The sequence below is a fragment of the Sceloporus occidentalis genome, unplaced genomic scaffold, assembly GCF_023333645.1.
Source record: "Sceloporus occidentalis isolate IW3139 unplaced genomic scaffold, rSceOcc1.0.p SCAF_4, whole genome shotgun sequence".
Lineage (NCBI taxonomy): Eukaryota > Metazoa > Chordata > Lepidosauria > Squamata > Phrynosomatidae > Sceloporus > Sceloporus occidentalis.
The window spans coordinates 75,271,033-75,293,393 of NW_028316984.1; the positions used below are offsets into that span (position 1 = coordinate 75,271,033).

General features: G+C 42.5%; 1 protein-coding gene across 2 annotated transcripts in view; it reads right to left on the reverse strand.

The window, feature by feature from the left end:
• LOC149314004 (E3 ubiquitin-protein ligase MARCHF4-like) overlaps nucleotides 1-22,361 on the reverse strand; it is a 180,396-nt gene that overhangs the window by 23,841 nt on the left and 134,194 nt on the right. Inside the window, exon 2 of one of the 2 annotated variants that reach the window (XM_089520345.1) lies at nucleotides 10,903-11,058. In XM_089520345.1, coding sequence (XP_089376471.1) covers nucleotides 10,903-11,058 — 156 coding nt within the window. Of the gene's footprint in view, nucleotides 1-10,896; nucleotides 11,059-22,361 lie in introns of both variants that reach the window. The other variant, XM_089520344.1, reaches the window with a different exon arrangement.

Consider the following 22,361-nt stretch of genomic DNA (forward strand, 5'->3'; position numbering starts at 1 on the left):
ATGAACTAGCACACATGTATAGATGCCAATCTAGAAAGAATTGCTTTAAAAATAAATGCAATAAATCCCACCATAGTGAATAAGACTGTGACCAAATGGCTTATGTGCCACCTAAGCCTGCTGTCCAGCAGATGGTAATTGCAGTTGAATGGGAACCTCAAGGCCCTTGCTGCTCTCTCTTCTTATTTATTTAATTATTCATTTTATATGGCCCAGAACAGTAAGTTCCATTGGCAATGTAACAATTTTTAAAACCATACATTGGACAGCCTTTCAAATAGAGGACTGCTCTCTGTAAAGGGGGCACATGGTGATCACATACCCTATATACCGATTTGTCAGTGACAGTACCAATTATCCTCTGCCATCCCATTTTTTGAGCTGCTTTGCAAATAGCTCACTTTCTCTGTTCTTCTCTCACTTCCCCCCTTGGTCCTTACTTAAGTTGCTGCAAGTGTGCACTCATTTAAAACAGCAGGGGAGAGAGCAGAGGAGCCATTAACTTTCCCTTCCCAGTAGGCTCAGGCAAAAGCAAATGGTGGCAGCCTCTCCTAGCTTGTGTTTTTTTCCTCATTAATAACTTTTGCCATCTTGACCACACACTGATGTTACTTAGCCACATGTGTCTTGGATTTAATCTATGAAATGTTGGAGGGTATGCATTCAGAGGCCTTGTCTAGTTTTTGCCAGATGCATATTCTCTGGGCCCTTCAAATGCATTAGATTAAAGGAATCTGAATTTAATGGTCTTTCAATAAATGTCTATAGAACTATTAGGGGTAGGGGAGCATGTCACAACCATTTTTAAAAAAAATAAAATAAAACTCCTAGTCTATCATGCAGATACACTGTTAACATGTTTATTAAGATTATGTACTGATTAGTTCCGCGAAATGGAAAAATGGAGGCATGTTACCTTTTCCCTGTGTTTTTTCTAGTTATTCAGGATAGAAAATGCTCCCTTAATGAGAGCAATTGAAGTTAAGTGGCCACTTCACAGAAGCTAGGAGACTTCTAAACATGCTTTTACCTGTCTGGCACATGAATGTACAAGGTTGTCTGGAAATGAAGATTACAAAATTGGGATATACAGAATTTCCTGGAAAACACTTTTAGATATGAATAAGAGGCTTTAATTAGGTGGGTGGTGGTGGTTGGGACTTGGCATTGTTGTTTTTTTTTCAATCGACAACAGAAAAATAATTTGTGGACTCAGCTCAGACTGGTGCTGCCTCAAGTTCAGGACTGGGTTTTACTAGACTGTCATATCACCCAGCTGATTGGATTTTTCTGGATTTTAGGCATGCCACCCAGTTCCTCTCTGGACTGTTAGCTGGTCCCACCACCCAATATCAGTTAATATATTTGTGAAAAGAGATATGCCCATTCCTGAAGGATTTAGCAGACTTTTCTTGGGTGCTTTACCATAGATGGAACCATGTTAGGGTGTTGAACCAGTGTAATTCTTGATTTTTATGGCAGTTGTGCTATTTAGATGCTCGGAAAAGGAGACATCAAATACTGCGTAGACAAGGCTCTGTCCCTTTACCTGTGGTAGGAATGGCCACTAGATTATGTTTTATTTATAAATGTAGCATCATAACCTGTTTTGCTTCAGGGAGGTAGCTTCATGTGTCTTCAGATCAGGCTGTCTATGAGAGCAATGGAATGTACAGCACTCCAGATGTTTCTGGACCACCACAGTTCTAGAAGTTATTCTACATTGGCTATGCTGGCTAAGGTTGATGGGAATTGCAGTGTGGCAACATCTAGGCATATGATTCCTTGGCCCAGTTCTCACCAGAAGTATGTGTATGTGTATTAGGAGAACCATCCAGAAGCCTATCATTTTCTTCCTTTTTCCTTCCTTTCTCAGGCTGGGTTTCTGCTTTTGTTTCCTTCTGTTTGCTATTGCCAATCTTTTCCCCTTTGCTTTAAAGTGAACTGTTATGGCTATTTATTATGCTGATTGGTTCTTGAACTATATAGATGCTATGCTACGAAGGGAATTGTGATGGGGGGATTAAGGGGGATTTAGATTGTTCTGTAACAATGTGAGACACCTGCATTATGTTGCAACCTGCATATGTTGTTGTAAAGCTGATTAAAAAGCACAATGGAAACTATTAATAGAAAAGAGAAAGAGGCCACCCTTTGATCTCAGAGATTGTGTTGGGAGTTAGGGGAGGAAAACCCTCTTAGGGATATTTGGTTCAAGCCATTAATGAAGTTATAGATCAAAATCAGTGCCATGGCATGTTCCCAGAAGACCATAGGAACCAGTTTTCACACTATGATAATGTGTAATCACCAACACATCCCTACTGGGAGAGAGAGTCAGCATGATATATAGTATATAGAGTATCAAGACCTGCCCTGCTAAGGGGCAGAGTGAGGAAGCTACGTATGGAGTATCATCAAAGAGTGGCAAATTGCCTGCAAATTAATGAGTTGCCTTGCTGACCATGAGATGCTTGTGGGATTTTCTACTACATGCACCAAAATAACTTGGGCTTGAAGTCCTGGGCACTTTAACTTTGCTGAAGGAATGGGTGCCATGGACTGTTTTGCCTCAAGCAGAAAATGTCTTTGGTCCATCCTGTGTGGCATAGAACAGTTCTTCTTAAGCTATCTGTTGCAATTATATCCCCTCATGGACCAATACCGTATTTGTATCCCTGAGCTCCAACAGTTTCCTTCATCCCTAGGAAATCTCTGGAGACTGGCAGCTCATGGATTGTGGACAGGCACTCGTCCATGAATCATCATGTTCAGTAGCACTGGTGTAGATGGAATAGTAAGCATACTCAAACTAGGGAGACATGCTTGTAACTCCCAGTCAGCCATGAAGCCTATGAGGTGGCCATGGGATAGTCACATTCCCATTGTGTAGTGCACCTCAAAGGCTTCTTGTGAGGTTACAGTTATAACAATTGGTTATTTTTTTTTATTTATATCATTTTGTTGTTAACTGCCCACGAGTTGATCCTGACACCTGGACTCAAGGAAGCCTGTGGTGTGTGTGCCTAGTGTTTCCTCCTTGAGCTCCTTTGCTTAAATCTTGAAATAAAATTCATGCATAACTGGGTCATATGAGGCAAAATGTCAAATGGAGTTTCTGGACAATTGGTGTTTCAGGGCAATCAGGCCCCACATTTCTTAACAGATGCCTTCAAGCAGACTCTGACTTACAGCAACTGTATCATGGGTTTTCTTTTTTCTCTATTCAGAGCAGGTTTTCTGTTGCTTTCCTCTGAGACTGAAAGCATGTGGCTTGCCCAAAGTCACCTAGCTGTCTGGAAATTCAAACCCTGGTCTCCCAGAGCCATAGTCCAAAACTCAAATCACTACACCAGATTGCCTCTAATGTCTCTCTCTCTCTCTCTGGCTTTGCGTCGCGAACCAAGATTCAGGAAGGACTCATCCCACGCTTTGTACAAGCGTGTTGGTGACTAAAAAGGCCAATTCGGGATAAACAGGTCTGGTTGCAGAAAGCACAGCAGAAAGTCTCCCTGGGTGATGTTTCCAGGTTGCGGTTCTTTCTGCGTTGTCGTTTCTCTTCGAGGCTCGTTCGGCGTGAGCTTTCGAAGATGGCTGCAGCGTCATGAATAGTGCGTCTCCATGCCTCCCGATGCGAGGCCAGGGAGGACCATTGTTGGTGATCTATCTGGCCAAGCCTGAGATGTTGTTTCAGGGAGTCCTTGTATCTCTTCTTTGGGGCGCCCCTCTTATGCTGACCTGTGGCGAGTTCACCGTGGAATACTATTTTGGGGAGGCGATGGTCCTTCATCCTAGAAACATGTCCTGCCCAGCGCAGCTGCGTCCTCAATAGCGTGGCCTCAATGCTGGTGATCCCTGCTTGCTCGAGGACAGCAACATTTGTCACATAGTCAGTCCAGTGTATATTTAGAATTGTGCGTAAACAGCGCTGATGAAAGCGTTCAAGGAGTCATAGGTGTTGGCGATAGGTGACCCATGTTTCAGACCCATAGAGGAGAATAGACAGTACAATGGCTCTATACACACTGATTTTTGTGCTTCGCCTCAAGTGTTTGTTACTCCAGACTCTTTTGTGAAGCCTTCCGAATGCGCTATATGCCTTTGCCAGTCTGTGATCGGTCTCTTTATCAATCTTGGCATCTGAAGAGATGATGCTTCCCAGGTAGGTGAACTGCTGGACGGACTTAAGCACAGATGTGCCTACGGTGATGTGGGGATGGTAGTGTTCTTCCTGAGGTGCCGGCTGGTAGAGAACTTCCATTTTCTTCAGACTGACTTCCAGTCCAAAGAGCTCTGCAGCTGTTGCAAAACAAGATGTTAGGCGCTGCAGAGCTGCTTCCGTATGGGAAACAAGGGCAGCATCGTCAGCAAAAAGCAGCTCACGGACTAGATAGTTTAGAGTTTTAGTGCGGACCCTCAGGCGGCTTAAATTAAATAGGCTACCATCAGTACGGTAGTGTATATAAATGCCGTCTTCTTCTTTGAGATCTGCCGTAGCCCTTTGGAGCATCATGCTGAAGAAGATTGTAAATAAAGTCGGAGCAAGAACACAACCTTGTTTTACACCATTAGTTATTAGAAAGGGCTCCGAGAGAGCATCGCCATATCTGACTTGACCTTGCTGGCCTTCATGTAGCAGGATGATCATTTGGAGGAATTTTGGGGGGCATCCTAGTCGTTCCAGGATCTGCCACAGACCTTTTCTACTCACAGTGTCGAAGGCTTTGGTGAGGTCGACAAATGTTAACATAGAGTCCTTTGTTCTGCTCTCTACATTTCTCTTGCAGTTGTCTGAGGGCAAATACCATGTCTGTAGTGCTCCTATTAGCTCTGAAGCCACATTGGCTTTCGGGAAGAAGTTCTTCTGCAATGGTAGGAACTAATCTGTTCAGCAGTATCCTTGCGAGGATTTTTCCAGCAAGGGAGAGCAGTGTTATACCTTGGTAGTTCGAGCAATCCGATTTTGCTCCTTTTTTCTTGTACAGGGTGATGATGACTGCATCTCGGAGATCTGATGGCAGTTTGCCTTTTTCCCAGCAACTCACAAGGAGTTTGTAGAGTTTAGCATGGAGTGCATGACCTCCATGTTTCCAAGCTTCAGGTGGAATTCCATCAATCCCGGCAGCCTTGCCGTTTTGCATCTGGTTTAACGGCCTTAACGGTTTCTTCCAAAGTGGGAGCTATGTCCAGTTCTTTCTTCCTCGGTTGTTGTGTCATCTGTAGAATAGCTGAATCTTGGACTACTCGGTTGGCAGTAAAGAGGCTTTGGAAGTGTTCAGCCCATCGGTCCAGAATGGAAGCTTTATCTGTGATTAGTGTTTGACCATCTGAACTGTATAGGGAGCTTTGAGTCTGATATGTAGGTCCAAACACTGCTTTAAGAGCTTCGTAAAATCCTCTGTAATCACCCAGATCTGCACAACGTTGTGTCTTTTCTGCTAAATTGATCCACCACTTGTTCTGAATGTCTCTGAGTTTTTGTTGGAGTTGACTACATGTGAGGCGAAAGACTGCTTTTCTTACATGGCAGGATGGCTGGGCGAGTTGTGCCTGGTGAGCAGTTCTCTTCTTTGCCAACAGCTCCTGGATCTCTTGGTTGTTTTCATCAAACCAGTCTTGGTTTTTCTTGAGGGAGAACCCTAAGGATTCTTCCGCAGACTGCAGGATGCTGTTTTTGATATGTTGCCAAAGCGCTGTAGGAGAAGGGTCTATAGGGTGGTCTTCAAGTTTTGTTTGCAAAATTGCCTGAAAGTTGTCTCTCATGGCAGCTTGTTGAAGATTGTTGACTTGGAGTTTCCTCTTTAGGATGCCCCCCCTCTTAGGTTTAAACTTAAAATGAAGATTTAGTTTACATCTTATGAGGCGATGATCTGTTTGACATTCTGCACTGAGCATCACTCGGGTATGACGGACATCGCAAATATTTCTCTGGCGCACTAGGATGTAGTCAATGAGGTGCCAGTGTTTGGATCTGGGGTGCATCCAGGTTGTCTTCAGGCTGTCTTTCTGCTGAAAGATGGTGTTTGTAATAGTCAGCTGCTGTTCTGCGCAAAATTCTAGCAGGAGACGTCCGTTATCGTTACAGTTTCCAACACCATGCTTGCCTAAAACACCTTTCCAGGCTTCAAAGTTCTTTCCTACTCTAGCATTGAAGTCACCTAGGATAATGATTTTGTCTTCTGCAGGGACTTTTTGTATAAGGTGGCGTAGGTCTGAGTAGAATTTGTCTTTCTCCGCAGGGTCAGCTTGCATAGTTGGGGCATATATACTGAAGAGAACAACATGTGGGAGGCGTAAGGAGATAATGCGATCAGAGTGTCCTGTTGGCAAGGTTTCGAGTTTGGAGGCGATGGAGTTTTTGATCATGAAGCCTACACCTGAAAGATGTTTTTCAGTTTTGGGTTTGCCAGACCAATAGAGTGTGTAGCCGGCACCATGTTCTTTAAGGCTGCCTTCCTTGTGGAGACGAACTTCACTAAGAGCAGCAATGTCAATGTTAAGTAGTGACAATTCATGGGCTATTAGAGCAGAACGACGCTCAGGACGTCCACTGTCTGCAGAATCTTGCATGGTTCTGATGTTCCAGCATGCAAGTGTTAGTCTGTTTGCACCTTTGGAGGCTGGTGTGTGCCTTTGTTTCTTTGTCTTTGTTTGACTACATCAGAAGATTCCCGTTGGCCGCGGCTAGCCAACCGGGTTGTTGGGGATGAGCTTTCTTTAGGCCACCTTTTCTAGGCCCCTCTCCATATGGAGCAAGCAGTGCTCTCCTTAAAAAAGGCTGCTTGGTCATTTAGGATGCTGCCGAACAAGACTATCATCCCCAGTCAGTCTTGAGCGACCAAAGTCCTGAACCGCCTGCATGCAGGGTTGGGTCTGCAGCTTCCAGTGCATCTTTACACCTGCCGTTTCGTCCCTCGCCTATCGCTACAGGGCTTTTTCGGAGATTGGATGTGTCCTTCGAGCCTGTGCAATGGATTTTTCTGGTGGAGCACAGTGTGCACAGAACTGGCCTCACCCTTTAAACCAGAGGTTCGTCTGCTGAGGCCTTGACAAGCATGGACAGTGGCAGCGAGGTCCTCGGGTCGTAGGTTTGATTAGCGTTTCCTTCTCTGAGATGGTTGACCTTGCAGGGTTAGATGAGCACCATCTGCCCGGGTTTGGGATTAGAGTTTTCCTTCTCCTAGGATGGTTGCCATAAGGCTAGAGAGCCCATCCTGCTTTTTGGCGCTCTTGGTCAGACCCTTCGGTTGTGACCTGTCTGGCATGGGAGGCCCTGCCGGTGGCTATTATACCACCGTCAGCATAGCTCACAGCTTCATTAGGGTACGCAAACCTCTCCCCCACGACAAAGGGGCGTCAATGGAGAGGGCCTCTAATGTACATTATAGTATTCTGTTGGTCAATAGGACATAGTAGACCAAGTAGGAATGAAAGATGATTGCTGAAGGACCCATTCTGGGGGGGGGGGGACATCTGCTCCCCCAGTGTTTCAGATAATATGGGGACTGAACAGACAGGCCAAAATAAAGCTGCTTCGGGTCACTTTGGAGGTATGCTGTTTAAATGATGCCCACATCTTAAGAGGCTGGAAGCCACACCAAAGCCATGCTCCAGTCCTAAGGACTGGAGCGCAGCTTTGGCTCAGCTTCTGGCTTCTCAAGATATATGTGTCATTTAAACAGCATACCTCCAAAGTGACCCAAATCAGCTTTATTTTGGCCTGTCTGTTCAGGCCCATAGATGCTTCCAGGAAGATAGCTCCTAGTACCACCAGTCAAAAGCCACCATGCAGCTCTTCCATCTGCTCTTTCTTATTGGGCTATTTTTAATTTTTGTGGAAAGAAAAAGCTGACAAACACTGAAGGGTTGCAAGATGAAGACAGCACTATCTGAACTGCAAATTCTGTGAGGCAGAGAAAGATAAAATCTTTGTATGGTAGGATTCTCCACCCTGGAGTATCAATTATTTGCCTAAACTGCACAATCTACCCATCAAATGGCCACTGTGATAAATTAAATAAGTCAGCGCAAGAGGGCAGCATAGAACAGCTCAGCCACTCCAAGTGGTGTGTTTCAGCGAGTTTCTGACTTATCTGCCTGACAGTAGTCAGATAGGACAACAAGCACATAGGTGCCCTGAGAAATCTGTGATGTAGAAACAGAGCAACATATTTGTATTTTTTTCAAATTCAGAAAACTGAATCTTATCATATGATGATTATGATAATGTTTTAAATTGTTTTAAAATCTTTTGAGTAGTTTAATTTCATTTTAATATCTATCTTTTGTACATTTTAACTTATTCTATTTTAATTTATAAGCCACTTTGTGTCTCAGTTCTGAGGAAAAAGCCTAGTTATTTTAAAAAAGATGATGATAGTGGTAGTAGTGTTTAGAAGGCACCAAACAATTACTCAGTATTGGAAATAATATGAATCGGCAATATGGATTTTTTTGAGAATGCAGCAAAGAAAGAAATGAATAAAAAACAAAATAATGACATGTCAATTTATTTTATTTACTTCCATTTCATCTTCATTTTCCCCTCTCTGCCAGTTCATTTGACAACACTGGGTACAGACTGCAATTGTGATTAATTTGTCTCTGGCTGCTCCTTAGTTTTGAAGTACCCTGCAGTTAAATCAAGTACCACCTGACCTCTCTCTCTCTCCCCATCCTCTATGTATGATATCAACTACATTTCTTTGAAGATACATACTAATTTTAGATTAGAGTACTTGTTGCCTTATACCCAAGGAGCATACGTTCTTCTGCACACAGGTGAAGGCCAAACTAGATGTGGTGATGTATTTTTCATTTAACAATGTGTTTCTGTGTGGGTTCCAACTAAGATCTTGACTACTGGACGTTCTGAGGAGGGGAGCTCTAAACAAAGACACCTGCTGTGATCCTACTTAACATCATGCCCTCCCATCTTCATGCCTGCTGTTTGAAAGAGGCGGAGAGCTTCCATTGGAATCAGTTGATGCTTTCCTTCCACTGGAAATAGCAAGGCCTCCAGGAAGGCTGCTTCTGATCCTGATTTTAGCTGGAGCAAAGGGTGAATCCCCAAATATGCCTTTTCTGCTCTTTATCTGTTACAGAACAGCTACAAAACACAGACTACACAATAAAAACGTGTGTCTGGTTTGACTATTAGTCATTCTCCATGTGTTCCTGGACTATGGATAGTAAGAGTTCACAAATCACACAAAAGAAGAGAGGCATGTGCTCCCAGTGATTCTGTATCATCCATTCCATGATAACCAGGGATCTGTTCACATGACACAATTATAGACTTATGAGTCCACTTCAACTACTGTGGTTGCATCCTATGAAATCCTGGGATTTGCAGTTTAGAAAGAGGCATTTAGAATTCTCAACCAGCTCCTCTGCTGCCTCTGCCCAAACTACAAATCCCAGGATTCCATGGGATGCAGCCATAGTACTTAATGTGGAATCATAGCTATAATTGGATAGTGGGAAAGGGCCCTGGAAAAGACAGACACTCACCATTATCTATTTCTCTTACTTGACGTGAAACAACTGCATGACAAATATGGCAGCAATCTATGGTAGTCAAAAGAAGTACCACAAGCTCTTGTGTTGAGACAAAAAACAGAGCTAGGTAATAATGTCTTTATGAGGACTACATTGTCTTAATGAATGTATGCCAGCATTTCATATTGGCTACTTAATTACATATGTATGACTAAGTAATGTCTCTTGTCCCAGCCCACCTTGACGGCCAGTAGCCAAATAGTGTTTAATGATGGTTGGCTTCAGCAATGTCATTGCATTTATTTTTCTTAAAAGTAACATTCCATGCTTTATTCTAATATCTTACTGATTCATTAAAAAGTTTTCACCACCTCTTCTTCACATCAACCATCCCATAGTCTATGATTGCCCCTGCTAGCTCTAACTTGTCAAAAGTAAAAAGAAGGGACCTACTCTCCTTGAGGTTCAGTTCAGATGCCATATTCCTGCCCATAAACTTAGGATTTATGTTGCTGCCCCTAAACTTAGGAGTTGTGTAGGGAAATGGATGCATTTCCACAGTTCCACCACATATATAACTGTGGTCTTGCAATATTTCCAATTGTTTCACACCAACATCCGTTCCAAGATTTTAATCAGGAAATCTATATAGAGCATGAGTCTGTCTAGTGTGGAAAGGGCAATAAACATGGATGATGTTAAGGGGTGCTTTACATGGAAAATTCCTCCTTACCACTTCAGCCCACTTTCATTATTATTGATAGGCTCTCTTAATAGCCTTGGTATAATTTTCTGTTCCTGTGGCTCAAGTGTTGTAATAGCTTTTCAAAATCAGTGGGAAGGGGGGGAGGGGAGAGAATCATAATTAGAGAGGTGGTAGGGTCTTTTCTGATGTCTTCAAAAAGAGGCTGGACAGCTGGCGATGTTTTAGCTGGAGATCCTGCATTGAGCATGGTGTTGGACTTGAGGCCCCTTCCAACTCTATGATTCTATGACTATATGAAAATACCTCTACCCACACATAGTAAGTGAAACATACATGTACAAAAATCATCTAGCACTTTTTATGTCAAGTTTCAATTCCTCTCCCCCTCAAGTTGAGCCACTAATACATATTTAGGAAAGTGTCATGCAGACTGAATCAGCTCCAATATTAATAGGAAGCTGGATTCTGAAGGTGAGAAAAGAGAGGTGGCATTATAAGTTTGTGCCCATGCCTACAGATGACCATATGCCAAAAATGTTTTACAGTTGGACCTCCGTATCTGTGGGGGATCCATCTGGACTCCCCTGTGGATACAAAACAACATTGACAGTGAGAGAGGCGGGGGAGAGAGGAAGCATTAAAATAACCCAAATCAAATAGAAGAAAGACTTTGAAATAATCTCTAGTACCTTTACCTGGAGGGGGTTCTTTGTGCTTATGGCAAGGACGTGATACTTATAATAACACAGCTCACAGCTCCAGCATCCCCTCTCACTGATCCATTTGATCAGGCAAGGTTGGTGTGTGCATTTCACTGACCCATCACAGCGACACGGACTCAGCAACTCTCCCTGGAAAAAAAGAAGAGAAAGAGAGAGATTGAGAGAGAGAGAGAGAGAGAGAGAGAGAAAATAAAAAATAGTGTTTTTTTGTTTCACTTCAAAGAAGGCAGAGCATAGTCAGCTCTGGAAGAGGATAATAGCATTATTCTTTCTTCCAAGAGCAGAAACAAACAACAGTTGCCTACCTGCTGTACTTTCAAGTCCCATCTCAAGTTCTTGCAAGATACTTTCAAGTGAAGTCTTAAGTTGAATTGCAAGTCTGGGAGTAAATTCTAACAGGAAAAAAAAGAGGCAATGCATGTTTCTCAGTAAGGAACAGCAAGCCTGTTATGCAATGGGCTTGAGGTGAGGGTTGAAGTCTGTTCAGCAGCCTGTCCCCACTGCAAAGAGGGCAGCCTTCTAAAGTTTCACAAAAGCTTTAGAAGGATCCTTCCACCTCAAGCTAATTGCATTATACATTTGGTGTACCCTTCTTGGGGCTAGGTGTTTCCAGCTATTCAAAGTGAATGATGCCAGCAAATCGGTCACTAAAAATATATAAATTACATGTCAAGTCAAGTTCAAGAGGAATCAATGAAGCAACTTGAGTCTGACTTGAGTCTGTGTCAATCAACTCAAGTCTTTATTATTGCCTCTAGCCATAAGAAACACACTCATCAATAACAGTTGAGGAACCGAATAGCACCGAGCCCCTGAATTCCTGGCAGTTGAGGAAGGGCACTAATGCCATACTCTCCATCAATTCACACATGAAAACAGGGCTACATAGAGCTAAACAACATTGGAGTGTGGTTCAGATGATTAACGTTGTTAATAAGAGGCTAGGATAGGATGCAGCAGTTTGTTTTTGCCTCATCCCAGAGGGAACTGCAAGATTCTGCCCCATCTTCTCCTCTGCCCCTACTGAGCTGATGACAAAAGACTTTTGGACTCTGAACTCAGTTTGCAGCAACTGAAGTGAGGTGCGGACAATGGGCAAAGTAGTAATAGGAGAATCTCAGACTTTCTAAAAGCAACTGAAAAAGTGGGACAACAAAGGATTTATCAGGACTGTCCCTGCCAGATCAGAACAGTTGACAGGTATGTAATGCTTGACTCACTTGCTGGCCAGAGCGACAGAGAACCATGTAGTTAGATCAGAGGCAGGCCATTTGTGACCTTCCAGATGTGTTTGGACGGCAACTCCCAACAGCCAACACAGCCAGTATTCTAACAAAATCTGCAGTTCAACAAAATCTGACCCCAGGGCAAAAGAAAATCCAGTTGTACAATGGGAAAGTGTGATAAAGGGTCAAAGCAGCCTGTTATACTATATATAGAGGAAATGCCATAAAAATGCAAGAACATATTGTGGACCATGCAACTGATCACAAGTGCTGTACAGAAAGCATACTGTATTTGAGTAGGAAGGAGTAGTGAAATCAGACCCCACTCACCAACATCCTAAACCCCAAAAATCTAGAACATGGCTGATCACCAAGCTAATTTTCACCCTTGGATCCCATAGCAGGCTGCCACAATATATGTCAGGAGACCTGGAAGTGTCACCCAAAGTGATGTCACCTCCAGGTTCATTTTGAGCTGTTTTTTAGTCATGGGGAGAAGTTACAGAGAGGGTTGTGGAGGTCAAACAAGCCAAACCACCAGGTTTTGAGGGCAGTTTTGCCGCAGTTTTTGACTTCACATGATTTTTAAAAATATATATTTTGAGGCCCAGGGACTTCAGAAGTGAGATCCCAAGGTGATCTAAAGAGCTTGTGGTGTGCATGCTGCTCATGAGCTGCACTTTCTCCATGCCAGCTGAGAAAACAGTGTGCACTACATTATACAGGAATGAAACCCTTTGTCTTAAAATGCCAGCCTACATCTTTGGGGAAAATGTCTTCCCCAAATATGACGGTGAGTCAGGCTTTAGTTACTAACTAACTTGCTGAATCTTTATTGGACTGCAAGTAAATTCACATCTCTCCAAGCTGTCATATTTAAAACACAGCACTCATAGATAGTCTGCCTTTCCAAATTTGCTTAAAGTTGGTCTCTGGGATTAGGCAAATATTTGTTGTTGTTGTGTGCCTTCAAGTAATTTCTCACTTATGGTGACTCTAAGGCGAGCGTATCATGGGGTTGTCTTGGCAAGATTTGTTCAGAGGAGATTTGCCCTTGCCTTCACCTGGGGCTGAGAGGATGTGATTTGTCTAAGATCACCCAGTGAGTTTCTTGCTGAGCTGGGAATTGAACATGGGTCTCCAGAGTTGTAATCCAACATATAGTGCATCAAACAAACAAGCTTCATTTATACACCGCTTCATACCACCTAAGCAGTGTATAAGCGGCTTACAACTGTAAGCTAATTTGCCCCCAACAATCTGGGTACTCATTTTAGTGACCTCGGAACGATGCAAGCCTAAGTCAAGCTTGAGCAATTTTGCTGGTCTTGAACTTGCAACCTTGTGGTTTTGAGCAAGTGGCTGCAGTACAGGCATTTAACCACTGCACCACCAGGGCTTCTGGCATCACAAATGGTAAACAGTAAACAAAAGCATCTGACACCATGATTATTTCAGGGTCTTCCTCCTGCTGTTTAAAGTCAGCTTTAAAGGGAGCTGAAGGATTGTGGTGATCAGATGTCTAGTGAGGAAGGCTATTACACAATACAGAGGCAACCATTAAGAAGGTTTTGATCAGCAAACTAGACAACTTCATTTTTTTAAAGATAAAACCTGGAACAGAGCTCTAAAATAAGATTGTAACAGGCAAGTGGACTCAGAACTGGTCTCAGGGATCATGGCAGTCTCTCCAGTATGTTCTCCATAACAGAGCTTGGAAGCAAGTTATAAACCACCAGTTATTTGTAATTAGTTCCTCCTCCATCAACAAAGGTATAATTAAATTACATTTAGACTGCTACTTAATAAAGGTGAATTGCATTACTTTTGTGGTGTAACTCTTTTTAGTTACTTTTATAGTTATGGGTTGTGGCTTCACTAAACAGTGGAGGAGTCTATCACATGGTTCAAATGCTGACTTGTGTATGCCTTGTGCTACTGAATGAGAAACATCCAGATTTTTTTTAAAAGGTTACTTTTGTGAAACAGGAAACTAAAGAGTTAACTGTAACAATGGTTTTTGATGTTTTAGAGCAATAACTGCAACTGATTAAGTAACTTTTTAAATTCTATTCCATATTGTCCTTTCCCCCACAATTTCCAATCTGGTGATTTAGGATCAGACAAATGCAGCAGGAACCTGTAAAAACTGCCAAAGCTGCTTGGCATTCAAGTTATATTGTCTCCAGAAATACATTAATATTCATTACATTGTTACAAGGTACAAACTGGGTTATAATTAAAAAATGGTGAATTCTGTCCTTCCCTGTCATACAAATTTAAGTGGTTCTGTCATCTGACTATATATATATATATAAATTTGCCCAGCAAAAGAACCTAGGAATAAAGACAGCTGGATTATACTTGCCTCAATACTCCGCCCTCTGGCAAACCCTATGCTGCTATTGAGTGTAATTGTGGAATGGGGATGGGAGGTGGGGAACATTTAAAGAGAAGAAAGTGGTTTGAAACTGTTGGTGGTCAGTTGATTTCTCTTTTAGAAAGCCACAAGGAGGCAAACTGAGTAGAGGCAGAGAACACTTGTGTTTGACTTCATTGATTAAAAACACTAATTCATATGCATGCAAAAGCTGTAAGCCTAAATGTTTCCTTATATAAAGCTTTTGTGGACTGGGGTTAGGGGCAGCATTCATGACTGAGGAGGAAGACCATGAAGAACAGGTGAGTAGGACAGGTCATGGTCACTAAAAAATTGACCATGTGAACAATACTAGACTATTGCTTGCTTAGCTACATTTTCCTAAACAAGTGATAAAGAAGGGGGGTCTCCCATGAAAGGGCACGATGAAAGGTCAGAGAGTCATTTACTTAATGAAGGTGGACCAAATCCAAGAGAAGGCACCACAGATGCTTGAGTAATGACTGTTTGTATGAGTATGAGTTTGTATGGCCTTGAATAGAGCTGGCCGAACAACAAAGTCATCCCCCAGTTTTGTTACCCATTCATTATCAGGGGCATGTGGCACTGGAGCATTTAATGCTTTCAGAGAAAAGAATGGATGCTCTAGCCACTGTACTGGATCCAAGCCACTGGACAGGATATTGTTTGGTGTACGAGGAGGAAGAACCCTTCAATCTCTGGTTGTTGTTGTTGTTGTGTGCCTCCAAGTCATTTTTGACTTATGGTGACTCTAAAATTAGCCTATCATAGGCTTTCTTGGCAAGTTTTTTCAGAGGGGGGTTGCCATTTCTATCCTCCGAGGATGAGAGAGCATGATTCGCCCAAGGTCACCCAGTGGGTTTTTATGTTCTAGTGAGAGTTTGAACCCTGATCTACAGAATCGTAGTCCAAAGCTGAAGCCATTACACCATGTTGGCACTCACCCTCTTAACTCCCATATCCAGGTTTATTAGACCAATGTGGAAGGAATTGCTGTTATGAGTGACTCTTGGCATGGGCTGACCACTTTAGCTATTTGCAGCGAAAGATGCCATGCTTATTGCTTTTCAGGATGGGCACCTTAGGATAATACAACCCCTAGTCCTTCCTCCAAATTTTGTTATTGACAAATGGGAGCAAGGCACAATGCAGTGCTATTGTGTTACCATGAACCCACATGTTTATGTTGCTGTCCTTATTTAGCCTACAGCAAGCAGCAGGCGGTATGTCATATCACTTCTATGGTTATAAACAACCATTGGGCCCAAATAGTCCTTAGATGAAAAGTCAGAAAGCTTTCACAAGCCTTGGAGGGGTAGAGAATCCTAGAGTCTGGGAGCCACCAGTGCAAATGTCCTGTTTCACATACCCATAAACTATCAGATGGTGATGCAACAAACAGCTCACAGAGAACAGTAATCGATGGTTGGGATCATGTAAGATTCACGACCCGCTGACCTGAAACCATTCAAGGTAGGAGTGGGAATTATGCTTCCCCACTGATATACATAGACGACTCCCAGAATCCCTCCCTATTGGCTATGTGGGCTATAGGGCTGCTGGAGGTAGCTGTTGAACCACACCTGGATGCCTACCTCTGATTTAGGGCTTTGAAAGTAATAACTGGCTCTTAGCACTGGGTACAGAAGCAGATCAATGTAACAATTGCATCCCTGGTATAGCTGCAGCTGCCAAGCAAGCCAGCAAGGGAAAGGAAGGCATCTCTAATAGAGTCCCAAATGGGGGCCTGCTCAGAGAGCTGGGGAGGGGTTTAGATGAGCATCAGCTTCTGTTGACTACCACTGGAGTCCATAGACCAGGTGCTGACACTTGAGTCTGCTAGCAGGAAACTGGAGTCCAACAGGCATGCTGGAAGTATGGAAGTGGAGCACAATGTCATTCAGATTTGTGTATGGAACCACACAGGTGCACAAGTAGCCAAGCAGGCTGTCTGGGTTTCTGCCAAGATTCAGAGAAGGGTTGTAAAAAAGGTATAGATCATTCTGGTAAACCAGCAGTCCTGGCAGTCCTGTCCTATCTTATTTGATGTTCTGCTTCATCGCAAGTAGCTTACAATAATATTCTCAGTAAAATTCAACAAACAGCCAAGGTATTGCCATCCATTTTAAAGCTGTGAACACTCAATCATTTTAAAGAGCTAGTCATCGGTGTTTGGGTGTCTAACTCCTAAGTGAAGTATGAACCCTTCTTGCCAGAATTACGGGACTTCTGGATCTGACTCTCCCTTTCCTGCTGTGCCTGGGCCATTTCTTTTTAAGTTCCTCAGCGCCATTCTTCTCTGTGTATTTCCTACTACATTTCTCATTCCTTTGCAGATGTGAGACATGGCCCTTTGGTCCTTTATGACACTGGCAGCCATTGCTTCTCATCCACTCACACTGACAAGTTTCAAGTTCTGAAACTAGAAGGGCTTGAGAATCCTTCCTCTAATATGAGGATTTTTGTTTTATTTTAATAAATGTCTATGCAATAAAATGTGGATTCTCATTGAGCCTTCTAGAATATTTCCAGCTGCTCAAAAGGAGCTGCTGGGTTGTGAAAACTTCTGCTAATTTTAATAAAATCATCATGAACAGCAACTTGTTATAGGGAACATAAAATTCCCAGGCTGAAACAGCTATCACTGGCTGCCAGTCCATTTCCAGGCACAATTTAAAGTGCTCATTTTGACCTATAAAGCCCTGTATCTAGACTAGAATATCTGAAAGCCCATATCTTCAGGTAGAAACCTACTCAACCCTTATGATCTTCTGCAGAAGGCTTTCTCTCCATCCCACCACTCCCCCAGGACATGGGAGAGAGCTTTCTTGGTGGCTGTTCATAAGCTATGAAACTCCATCCCATGGGAAGTTCCAGATGCATCTGCTCTGCTATCTTTTTGCTGGCGGGCAAAGACCTTTCTGTTTAAACAGGACTTCAGCCTTAACACACCTGAACAGAAGGATATGCAATTAAGTGTGTGTCTTTTAGTATCCAGTTTGTATTTTTAAGTCTTTTGTTTGAATGTTAATATTTTATAAGCAGTGATTTAATTGGATTTATGGTTGAATGCTTTTTAAAACTTTTGTATTTCATTGGGCTCATCTATGCCTTAAAGATTACTCTGGGGTGTCCGTGGAGTATTTTGGCCCTGAATTTGCCCCTTAATGTTTTGCAGCAAGGGCACTGCCTTCACTCCCATGGTCCCAAGCCACCTGCCACCCTTGCCACTAAGCACCTTGTTCTGGCATTGGAGTGATGTGACCACAGCAGGGGTGGCAGGCAGTGGAGGTCTTTTTGCAGGGATGAGATGGTGGCACCTGCATGGTCCTGAGCCATCAGCCACCCCCCACTCCTGTGGGTGCATCACTCTGAGATCAGAATGAAGTGCCCAGCCATGCTAACAATGCCGAGCACTTCATTCTGATCTCAGAGCAATGTGCTCATAGCAGTGGGAGTGGTGGGCAGCTTGGGACCACGCAAGTGAAGCTATTGGTGTCACCATGCAGATCAGAAAACCTACAGCAAAAGGTGAGTTAAGTAAATGAGGGTTAGGGGGTGGAATCAGGTCTGGGCATCATGAAGACAGTCTGGACCCAACTCAGGGTTTTAAGTCTGCACCATATAAACATGATGTGGTGAGCCTGGGGAGAGTTTGGGGTATTTATTTGATGTAGACCAGGCCCTTGTTGTTTAAGATGTTCTCTTTTAATTTCTATTGTAAGCTGCTTTGAGTCCCATATGGAAGAAAATTGGGATATAAATCAAATAAGTAAAAACCATGAAGACTAACATGTCTGTAATGTCATAAAGCTTTCACAGGCTATTGCCTGTTTTTTCCCAGGCAGTCCTGTACTATGGCCATGTTTGAAGCACAGATGCTAATCTTGATGGCCCAAAAGAGAATTCAAAAATACATGCTGCTGTGTGGATACATACAGCTTGGATCCAGGCTATTGCAAAGGATGCATCTTCCAATGTGAGCCTTTCTGAGTTTTGCAATCTCTGAGGGAAGCCTTTTGCTTAGTCCCACTACCCTCAGAGGCATGTCTGATGGAAATGTGAGAGAGGGCTATCTTGGTGGCTGCCCTCAGGGTCCTGAGATTCTTCCTAGGGAGATTAGGTTGCCCCCCTTCTTGCTGTCCTTCTGTTGGAAGGCAAAAACATTTCTTTTCCAACAAGTTTTGAGGAACTGACAGAAGTGGTTTTTAATAGCATGCTGTTCTACTGAATTTATTATTTTTAATGGATATGTTTTAAATAGTTAAATTATATTTTAACAATATTTTTGAACATTCCTCCTTGGTTTTTGAATTTTAAATACATTGGCCAGAATTGTTGTTGCTGTTGTGTGCCTTCAAGTCATTTCTGACTTATGGGGTTTTCTTGGCAAAATTTGTTCAGAGGGGGTTTGCCTTTGCCTTCCTCTGAAGCTGAGAGGGTGTGATTTGCCCAAGGTCAGCTAGTGGTTACCATGACCAAGTGGGATTCAAACTGTGGTCTCCTGGAGTCCTATCACATCAGCCTCTTGCTGTAATTGCATTATGCAAGGAAACAGGAACATACCACTTTGAAAATGTTTCCTTTTTCACCTCTCTTCTTTTGCACACCTGCACTGCTTGCAAACCCTTACTGCATCCCAGGGGGGCTGTGTGTGTGTCACTTCAGTTCGGGCATTACAGCCATGAGGTGCCATAAGGAGACTGGATTCTCCTCCTCTCCCCCTCCCACTTGCTATTCAAAAACAGGCTAGCTCTTTACCTGTTGGTATATTTATATTTAATTTTGCTGTGTTTGCGTAATTATAGTAAAATGATTAAAATGATTAAAATATTTTTTATCATTTTCCCTAAGTATGCAAACACAGCAAAGATAAAAATAAGAAACTATGACAGGCACGGAGTTAGCTTGCTTTGGAATAGCAAATGGGAGTGGGAGAGGAGAATCCAGTCTCTTTATGGCACCTGATGGCTGTTAAGGCTAGAACTGAAGTGAAGAATCATTTCAAGCCTATGCAGCTATGCTATAATAGCTAGAACTGGAGCTCAATGATGGGTTTTGCCCATCAATTAAAAGGTGCTATCCAGTAACAGGGTGGCAGCAGGACAGACACAATGTTGCTGATAAGTATCGACCAAAGACGCTTTTATCCTGTTAAAATTCTGTTTTTTTAACCTTATGCAGTAAAGCCCCTAGTCCAACACTTAAACCACTACACCCAGCTGGCATACATAGGTTTAAATACCACAGTTATGGTGTTACGCAATTAATCCTGTCCCAATCACCCCAGTCCCCAGTTACTGAGTAGCAGCCACTACAATCAATAGTGACCGAAAGTAACTGACTCAAGCCTACCTTTTAAACCAGGCAGTGCCTCAATTGAGGAGCTGCAGTTTGGGGCACTTAGAAATGACTACTGCAGTGCTCTCACAGCCATGAAGGACAAGCAGCTGCAGCAGGACCCTGGATGCCATCTCCAACTTGCCATCCCAAAATGCCCTTTGAATGCTGCTGTTGTCATTTCCTAGTGCCCAGATCTGTAGCACCCCAGATAAACCTCATCCTTGACAATCAAATGGCCCTTGTATTTTGATTCTACACACCCTGACTCCACTACAGCACTGGTCATATACATGAATGGGCCTTTGTTGAGGTGCATGCACATACATACATACTATAAAAGTTTGTACAGTTTTATTTATTTAATATGACACCTTTCTCCTGAATTGGACCCAAGGTGGCTCACGAAAGATACTTTAAAAACAATACAACTTTAAATACAGAATTAAAACATCACATATATAAAATCAGATAAAAATACAAAATCATTAAAACATGCTAACCTAAAAATATAAACCCATTAAAAACATGCAAAAGCCAACACTACTACTTCTTGGTAGTAAGTACCCGATTTTAATGCTCAAAGATTTGAGACAAGAAGGTATGACTGAGGTATGGCTCTTGAGAAGACAAAATCCTATCGTCTGCAGCAAAGATTTTACAGAGCTTTGAGCTAGGAAAGAAATAAAATGGATGGTTTTAATGGTTTCCTCAGGGAGACAGTAAATTTATCAAAAATGGGAACCATGGATGTGGAAAAAAATCACCAAGCATTTGCTGCATTAAAAATATAATGACACGGGATTTAGCAGCATTACTCAGCTGATGACAAAGCTCAGTAACTATGTATTAGTAACATGTTGTCACTGAAGGTATTTAGCTTAGCCATTACCTGTCCTGTTAAACATAAAACAGCCTATAATGGTAACAATGTACAGAGTGAACAGTTGAAACCAGAGCTGGAACGTTATTTAAAGTAATTACAGTCATCATTCCAACATCCATAAATAGTTATCTGTCATTATAGTTACATTTTAAAATGCTACATTTCTAGTTACTTATCTAGTTACTAAAAAACTAGTATTTTGAGTTACTTTTAGTTATTTAAAAATCAGAACACTGTGCATCACAGTAACCCACACATATTCTGTCAGTATAAAAGCCACTTGAAACAGTTTCAATTGCACATGAAAGGAGTGAGTTTATCTTTTGCCACGTGATTGTAATAATGTACCTAGGTTGTGCCTTAGTTACTGCAGAAAGGAATTTATTAAAGATAAATTCACTCTTAGTAACCAGTTATTTCCAAGGTGTAGTTGTGAAACTACCAGGATAGGGGACCTCAGAAATACTGGCCAAGATAGGGCCTTGGGAGATGTATATCTGGCAAGTAGCTTTGATGCGTTCCCCAATGAATCCCCTAACCCATGTTTTTAGTGGGCAGCCCCCGCCTCCAGCCTTTAGCTGGATGTATTGTAACACGCATTCTTAGAGACTTTCTCCTCCCAGGTGCTTGGGAGGTCCCTAGGGATGAACGATTGCTGTGCATCCAGTAAAAGGAAAATAGGTTGGAGCATCTCTGTTGTTCCTCCTGCTTGCCACCAATACAGAAATGGTCTTCTCAGGGAGGGAGGGGGATGTCACATTAAAAATATGGGTTTGGCAGGGATTTTGGTAATTGCCAATAAGGTTTTACTTATAGAATTGTTTGCTTTCTATCGCTTTTCTGCTGCTAATTTTTTCTTCTCATAAGCACAATAATCCAAATCGCTTTAAGTTCCTCATTGGATTCTCTATTCTATGGAAGTCTATTGATCTTAAAATCAGTGGATCTCCCTGTATGAACCCTCCTGAGTGCTAAGATCTTTTGTGAGGCCCCTTTGTTAGTCCCACCACCTTCCCAGGCATGGTTGGTAGCAATCTTGGTGGTTGCTCCCAGTCTCTGGAACTCACTCCCTAGGAAGAGTACCATGGCTTCCTCCTTGCTTCCTTCTGCCAGCAAATAAACATTTTCCTGTTCCAGCAGGCTTTAAGGGATTAACTGCAGTGGATTTTTAATGGTGTGCTATTTTGTGGGTTTTTTCTTTAAGAAAAATCTTCCCTTTTATTGGTTTTAATTCTGTAGATGGTTTTGTCACAAGAGTGAGATTTGTTGCCCAACAGAGGGTCCAAATTAGCAGATGCAATGAGAGCAAGGTACAGGAAAAAGTCTATTCCTGCAGAAATAGGTCCACCTGGAAAGATCCCAAATGAGACAACTGAATTGTTCTTGGAGTTGAGCTTCTATACCCTTTTACAAGTGGGAAACAATAACATTTTAAATCAAAGCACATCCTCCCTGTCTACCATTCATCACTTTTGGGCGGTCCCAGAGATGGCTATGTTTGCTCTAATATGTTTATCAAAGTAAATAGTGTGTGAAATTCAGCAACAGAAACTTTGGATATTTACAACAGTCTTTTTAT